Source organism: Anguilla rostrata, chromosome 2 (genome assembly GCF_018555375.3).
Source record: "Anguilla rostrata isolate EN2019 chromosome 2, ASM1855537v3, whole genome shotgun sequence".
NCBI lineage: Eukaryota > Metazoa > Chordata > Actinopteri > Anguilliformes > Anguillidae > Anguilla > Anguilla rostrata.
In genome coordinates, this window is record NC_057934.1 from 52,631,149 (window position 1) to 52,639,527 (window position 8,379).

Below are 8,379 nucleotides of genomic sequence, written 5' to 3' on the forward strand. Positions count from 1 at the left end.
CCCTCTCGCAGAGGATTCGATCAACTGTGGATGAAAAGGAACAGAAGCAGCTGCTAATGGATTTAGATGTGGTTATGAGGAGTAGCGACTGTCCGTATATTGTTCAGTTTTATGGGGCTCTCTTCAGAGAGGTTGGCTGATATTTGTTGTTTTTGTTTAGTTGCTATTGGTTCTAATAGTGTAAATGATACATTTTATCTTAGTTATTTTGAGCTTACAAAAGCATTGAATACTATTTAAAGTGCTAAATAAAAATATATGTTGTTATTTTTTTTTTTTGCAATCACATGCAGCAGAGGAAATACAAACTGCACCTGCTGTTGTTTTTGCTTGTCACAGAAAAGCAATGTTCATTTGTTTGTATTAGAATGAACTTTGTCTGTTTTAAATGTCAGCAAGTCTTATGACGTATCGTTTAAAACGATATGTGAAGAGACTTTAAAATTGCAGAATTTATCATATAAAGAGTATATTAAAATTACTGGAATAAATTACTATAAGTGATAATTTAAAAATGTTTACAGTATTTTATGGGGCCTATATAACTAAGTTTTGTTTGATGTATATTGTATTTGATATTTTCTAAATTTTCTTTCTTTCAGGGTGACTGTTGGATATGTATGGAACTTATGTCTACCTCATTTGACAAATTCTACAAATATGTATATTGTGCATTAGATGATGTGATTCCTGAGGAAATATTGGGCAAAATAACATTAGCTGTAAGTAAATACTTTCCATTTAATAAAATATGTATATCATATCATATATATGATACATGTATAATATCTCAGATATGTATGTGGGTCTTCTGTCCTTATTTCATTCCAGACTGTGAAAGCACTAAACCACTTAAAAGAAAACTTGAAAATAATTCACAGAGGTAAGTGGATTCATCTAGAAATATGATTGGTTCAAGGGTCAAAAAAGGTAGCATATTCATTTTACACTGGCATCTCTTACATGAATGCTGAAAGTTATCTGCTGTGTCCCACCCCAAACCCATAACCCTTTTTCAGTTTGCCATTTGCAATTTGGATATTAAATGATGACCCATGTAAATAGCTGCAATTTTTTTGTACAATGCCGGCATTTGTAGCATATCATTGAATTGTCTTTTATTTAGAAACAATTGGTTAACTTCTATCAAGACAAATTTAAGTAGACCTGTATGAAGACTTCATTTGTTTACATGTTTTTGAACAAGAAAACAAGCTTTATTTAGTTTAAAGATTTTTAATCTTATTGTACAGTTATATAAAATAACCTGCATCCTGCTTTGAATCATTTTAAACATTCTTCCTTAAATTTCACTTAAAACAATGTGAAGACATTAATTGATTGTTGTGAGCAAAAACTTGAGTTGTTTGTAAGTAAGGACAAATGTTGGGAAACATCTCCTTTGTAATTAACCTGTCAGATCCATGTTTCCTTTGGTGTTAATTTGTTTAGAATGTCATTCTTATAAATTGTTCACTAATGCAAATGGTCCAGCTACTTGCAAAAAATAACAGTGACAGAACATGTACTGACCTCTGTATAGAACATGGCATTTGGCAATTTAGTACTGGTTGCCAAGCTATCTGTACTAGATCTGTGAATGTCTAATTGCTATGTCCAAAACTGCTGCCCATCAAGACTGTTCTTGGTCAGATGGGGTCAGAGAGAGAAACATATCAGTAAAAATCAGTGATATTTCCTGTTCTACCAGTGATTGCTAAAATATGGTCATGACTCAAGATGACTACATGATCAGGGGTAACTTGATGGTAAAATGTCTTAGTAATGTTGAGTTTTGCTCCATACGCATGCTGAAATATAAGCTAAATAAAAGTTGCTGATCATGTTAATGTTAGCCAAGAATTACAGTGCACAGCAAAACCTCAAGTAATGGTGCATTATCAGGAACACTATTTTACTTCATCCTGTTTTCATTTCCCCCTTCCAGACATCAAGCCTTCCAACATTCTCCTGGACAGGAACGGCAACATTAAGCTGTGTGATTTCGGCATTAGTGGACAGCTTGTGGACTCCATTGCCAAAACCAGAGATGCAGGATGCAGGCCTTACATGGCAGTAAGTCAGCAGGGCATGTTTGGCTAGAAAGACATTCAGAGATTAGTTTTTCTAAAAAAAAAAAAAGGGTCAAGGAGCCTCCTCATATTGTATGCATTTTGGGGGGAATTGCACATAATGTTCTTGCAAAGTAGCCAGCATCATTACTTTCAAGCAGGCAAAAAAATGTAAGAACTTGAGTAAGTAGTGTGTTCTTATTACATATACTGGCTCTTTATACAACATGACTGTTATTTCTGTGCCAATAATGTTTGACATTGTTGAAGTGCCCCAAACTGCTGGCAGAACACTTGAGCTCAATGTCGTCATTCAAATAACTTAGTTTTTTTTTTTTTCTTAGCTTGTTGAAGTGAGCTTGGAGTCCCCTCAGCCACCCGCCCCTTTGCAATTTTCCATTCTAAATTTGGTAGTACTCTCATGATGCATGGCTTCTCCAGTGTTCAAAATCAGGGCGCATTCTTGCATATTTCAGAATTAAGCAGTTTGGTCATTCCCAGAGCGGTGAGCTCAGAGTGTAGGAATGTAGAGCAGTGCTCATATAGTTTCACCTCTCAAATTCCCGAATGGCATTCTTGATTGACATTTTCACCTGACTTTGGTTGTTTCCACTTTGACTTTCATCAGCACCTTCTTTATTGGTATGAAAATGGTACAAAGTATTAATGCTAAAATGTGATCAAATACTGGAAGTACTACTTTATATTTTGTTTTCGTTCCAGGATGGATCTCTTGTCAATTACATTGTATTTTTCAATGAGTCTAATATCTTATTATGCCATGTTTAAAAGCTTACAAATAATTTTTTCCTCAGATTAAACATCCTACACACACACATTATAGAGCTAGTATTATTCTACAAAGCTTTTAATCAAGCTTAATAATACACATGTGAATACATAGCTTTCAGTGTGTTTCATTATTTTCACTGTGTTACTAAATATATAAATTCAGCTGCATTTGTGCTGCTATCAGAAAATTACCTCTGAGCCCTGCTCACTCACAGATGACATCACTGTCTAAATTCAGCTTATGAGTCAGCAGAAGGAGGTTCTTCCACAGCCCTTGTTACGTTATTGTCGCCCCTTTGATTCAGTGAGATTATGCTCAGTTTAGGTATTTCATTAACCATGTGGTGTTGATGTAATTGTTTTAGCAGTCAAGTCCCAGCTGTGAAATTATGTGTCACATAGCAGAAAGAGGTGCCTCTGCAGGAAGTTGCCCTTTTTCAGTCAGCCTGTATGACTAATCTCTGCACCATTCTTAAGTGTACATGTGGGAGTTTTCCCTTCATGCCTGCTTAATTTCTAGAATATTTAATATTTTATGGCATTGAATACCTGATACAGCTGTTTCTGTGAAGCAAATGATTGAATAACAGTATTAATGGAGTACAACCTTGGATATGTGGTTGGATTGAACTTCTGCCTGATGCATTTTTGGTTGCTAAACCCAGCTGGGCCATTTGCCTTGCCAGAACTAGGCTTGCAGAGTGGGATAGTGCTTTTTTTGCACGTCTTCGTGGATAATATTTTTTGTGTGGCTATTTTCAGTTGCAAAAATCTTAGAAATAGCAAGTGATTTTAAGCATCAATCATATATAATATATCATGTATAATAGCTTTTACAGAGATCTTAACCTGTAAGTGTCTGTTTAAATCATGGATCATCTTGAAAAGAAAGATAAAACACTTGATTCCAAGGCCCCATTAAACATATTGCAGTATCTGAATTGATGTTTTGATGAAACACAACAAACCTCAGGAAAGGTTTTTACCGTTTTTTCGATTTTGTTACATTAGTCCTCTTTCTACTTTAGAGAAATGTGGTAGATCCTAGTTATATTTCAGTTTACTTGAAGTATCAAGCATTATATCCTGGTCATATGGCTCTTGATTCTTATAACGGCTACGCATGCTGTGACCAGGCAAGGCATATTTTATCTTGTGGGGCTCGACAGAGGACTTTTCTGAAAAATCTAATTGGTTTAGAGAGCTGTTCACAATCAGATTGACTTTTATGATGTATATCAAATTAATGATATATTAATTGAGCTCTCCTGCCAGTCCTTAGTCTTCCCATCCTGACCTATAGCCTGACCTCAACCCATGAGAAACATTCATGTTTAGGCCAAGGTTTACATGAAAGAATGTTTTGTGTTCAATGTTAGTGGCTGCTTTTCAGTCAGTTTAATTATGCCCCCCATGTTCTTCTTTCAGCCCGAAAGAATAGACCCCAGCGCTTCCAGGCAAGGCTATGATGTCAGATCAGATGTGTGGAGTTTGGGAATCACACTCGTGAGTCATTGTCTATTCAGTTTGATGAAGACTGATGGATTTGGGAATTTTGAAGAAACCTTTTAAAAGCTGGGAATATTCATTGTTGTGCATATTCCAAATGACAGATATTCATATTGCCAGATGGGGAGATGCTTTATTACTGGGCGTTTCTATCAGGATTGTATTTGCCAATGCAGCAGACTTGTCTTAACTGCCTGGCACTCTGAACTGTTCTCAGAAAAACTGTTCAAATTGTTCCAGTCATGATTTATATTTCTTGTTTCTGGCTGTAAATGGAGCTTATATTAGTTCAATGCATTTCATTGAATACAATATTGAATTGCAATTGTGTGACCTTCTTAATAGCCTACTACCTTCTGACATATAGCCTGCTAGACAATGCATTTAAAAAAAAAATGCAATATATACATTTATACAAGTATGTTTGTAAATCTGTAATGTCTATATGAATGGATGGACAGATTTTTTTCCCTTCCCCTAAATTAATCACTTATGCCTCTTTTTCAAGTTTCTTCATTGACATGTGTAGGTTGCTTGCAGCTGTGAATACCTTTGCTTCATGACAAATCATGTCTTTATTTGTGTGTGTCCTCTCTCGCTACAGTATGAGCTGGCGACAGGTCGGTTCCCTTACCCCAAGTGGAACAGTGTTTTTGATCAGCTGACACAGGTGGTGAGGGGTGACCCTCCACAGCTCAGCAATTCAGAGGAGAGGCAGTTTTCTCCTAAATTCACCAACTTTGTAAATCTGTGGTGCGTATAAATCAAGTGGATTTTTAGTCAAATTATATATTAATTCATTCATTTGTTAATTCATTCATTCATTCAATTAAATCATTCAATTAAAAAACAAGACAAAAATCACCTGGTTAGAGAGATTTTCCTTTGATGTGCGCTGTCACTAACTCTTACATGTAGAAACCACCCTCGCAAGGTGGTGTGTGTGTGTGTGTGTGTGTGTGTGTGTGTGTGTGTTCTTCCCACATATGGCTGTTTATGATCAAGGATTGTAAATCAGCTGCCGTGAGACCCCCAAGTGTTCTATAAATGTTAGCATTGTCATTAACATTATCAGAATAAGTGAGTTCTGATTACAGATGATTAGAAATCATTAAGCTATTTTTAAATCTACTTATTTATCATGCAGTGAATGGGTCTATAAACCTGCTGATAAGGACAGACAGACTTGACAGAATGTCAATTTAAATGCTATCTGTATCACTCTGCTTTCATGCTTCAATAATACTTCAGTGTAATCATCGAGCACTCAAGCTTTGTTGTTAATTTCATTCTTTTCAAGCCTTACAAAGGATGAGTCAAAAAGGCCAAAGTACAGAGAGCTTCTGGTAAGTGTTTTTGTTGATTTAATTACACAGAGACTGGAATTTCTAAAGCTTTTTGTATGCTTTTCTGTTTTCTTCCCAATTTGAAATGCCTATTCATGCTTATATGAATGCTGTATGTTTTCCCATGTACTGCTGCTGCTGCGTATCATGCTACAGTTGATTGGCTCACACAGATATGAGTTCGGGGAAGACACTTCATTTACAGCTCAACAGGCAGACTTGTAGGCACCTAATCCTCCAGCAGGGGTCATTGGTGAGCAATGACAGGCTGTAATCCCAGCCGACTATGCCCTCCCATGCCTAGGCAATGGTAGAGCCACTCATGCAATGCATGCTGGAAACAGTCGCCAATGACGCAGTCGAGACTGAAGTATTAGACAACAGTAGGTGTATTTGGTGTAAGTGTTTGGTGTTCTTTGACCATGCACAATAATCACTTAGCAGTGCAGGAATGAAAAGGTTTGTCATGTTTACAGAAACACCCATTCATCTTGATGTATGAAGAGCGGACCGTGGATGTTGCTAGTTATGTGTGCAAAATCCTGGATCAGATGCCTTCCTCTCCCAGCTCCCCCATGTATGTGGATTTATAGTGAGCTGAGGTACATGAAAAGGATCTGAAAAACAAACCCATGGTGTAAAGATTTGTTTTATTGTATACTGTGTTTAAAAGAAGAACATTATCGTTAACGCCATCCACGCTAAGGATGGTGTTAAATTCAGCCATTTCTGTATTGGTGGTAGTCTTGCTGTTGTTTTTTTTTTTTTTTTTTACATGAAAAGATGTTATATAATTTTGTTTAGACAGTACAGTCTTTAAACCAGGAATAATGTCCAGTGTTTTGGAAGAACATTGTGGTAAAGTTTAATTTGAATGTTCAATGTCTGCCTTATATTCATGAGGTGAATCAAATTTTCATCTTACCAAATGCCAATTCTATTCAAATCAGTTATGGAATATTATTTTGAAATTTTAGACAAAAAAGGATAGAAAACAATTAGTTTCACAAACTCATGATTGATATTATGGGGCTATATTTATTTATACGTTTTTTTTATTTTTAACAGACATATATATACATATATATTTTACCTTTAAAGTGATGTCAACAAACACAAAATTTACCAAAAATGTTCTTGGACAGTGAAACTAGGGGGTTAAGGAAACAATGCATAAACTTGGGTACATACATGTAAGTACGTATTTGCTTTTTCAATATATGTTCAAATGTGGGATGCAGACACATGTAAGCTTGCATACAAAGTCATGGACAACTTTACACTGTAAATAAATAGGTATGCAAAATGTTGTCCAATTAAAACAATACTGAAATATGTAAAGTGGCTTTATTTCCTTAATATGCAAAAAGATTGTTTTAATTTGTATTTAGTGCATAATAAAATATATATATATTTTTCGCAATAGAATATCCTCAGTGCTAGCCATAGGATGTTCAGGCATTTTTCCATGACTGTAAATGTGTGCATATCTCCCTTTTAACTAATATATCTACATTTTTTTAACTTTGGCCATGATTTTCATTAGGGAACTTTCAAACTAGATTACACACTGATACCTTTTTTTCCCTTAATACAGTTGTAGCGGTGCACTTGGCATGTTTAAAGCGATGCCGCATGTCAATTTTTGCTTGTGTTGACTGAATGTTTTTTTTTTTTTAAATCCCTTTTCCCCTGAGGGCTTCTTTATAAGTATAAGGTTATACCTTGCTCTCGAAAGACTTTGTAAAAGGGTAATAACTCACAATATGTCAGTTAATGTGAGCTTACAGTCAGAAAACCACGCTGTGCTGGTCACCAGCTCTTACTGCTCTTTAATTTGAACATATGTTCAAAAAATGGGGTTTAGAAATGGAAAAAATGACCTTTATTTAGTCTTCTTTTTTAATTACCAGGATTATTTGATGCATGACACCCAGATCGTATTCAGCATCATAATAGTAATTAATTTATACCAGAGCTATACTGGAAAGAGTCACGAGAGGAGTTGTGAAACTATACTGTACCATTACCATTTTTTCACTGTTGACTGCTTGTAAAAAATCATATAAAAGTTACCCTGGATTTAAATTATCTATATATAATGAACACATCCATGTTTTACTGTGGGGTTGAACACAATGGAAATTGTCTTACATTAGACACCATTTCTAATGGAGAAAACAATAGTGTAGAAATGTCAATTTATCATAATAATATTAAAATACTATTAAGGGTGATGAGTATCACATTGTATCTTTATTAAGGATTTAAGACATGTATAATGTTCACACAACTGTGAAGATCTTATATCTGTATGTTGTGAACTTGGATTGTTTCCTGTACTATAGAAAATGTATAAAATATAAAACAAGAACTCTAGATGTGCAGGGATCTTGCCTTCTATGTCTGTAAATTGGAGCCTATTTAATGTAACACCTGAATTCGAAGAGCTCCTGGGAATTTTATCATATTTACGTCACATATTTAAGAAATCATCAGTGGAATCTAAATGTTCATGTAGTAAAGATATGATATAGTATCTGCCTGCAGGTCAGTTGTAATAAGGATGTGACTATGACCTCGTCATCGTGTTCTGTAAGGTCTGAAAACATACAGTTGCAAAAAGTTAAATAAAACAAATCAATTTGCCAGAAATATAA

The 8,379-nt window shown here is 35.1% G+C and overlaps 1 protein-coding gene across 4 annotated transcripts in view; it reads left to right on the forward strand.

Moving 5' to 3' along the window:
• Window positions 1-8,379, forward strand: part of map2k4b (mitogen-activated protein kinase kinase 4b) — a 25,425-nt gene extending 17,046 nt beyond the window's left edge. For all 4 annotated transcript variants that reach the window (XM_064323051.1, XM_064323052.1, XM_064323053.1 and 1 more), the window contains 8 exons: window positions 12-131; window positions 603-722; window positions 832-883; window positions 1,949-2,076; window positions 4,293-4,370; window positions 4,978-5,126; window positions 5,674-5,719; window positions 6,196-8,379. In XM_064323051.1, coding sequence (XP_064179121.1) covers window positions 12-131; window positions 603-722; window positions 832-883; window positions 1,949-2,076; window positions 4,293-4,370; window positions 4,978-5,126; window positions 5,674-5,719; window positions 6,196-6,312 — 810 coding nt within the window. In that variant the 3' untranslated portion in view covers window positions 6,313-8,379. The remainder of the gene's footprint in view (window positions 1-11; window positions 132-602; window positions 723-831; window positions 884-1,948; window positions 2,077-4,292; window positions 4,371-4,977; window positions 5,127-5,673; window positions 5,720-6,195) is intronic.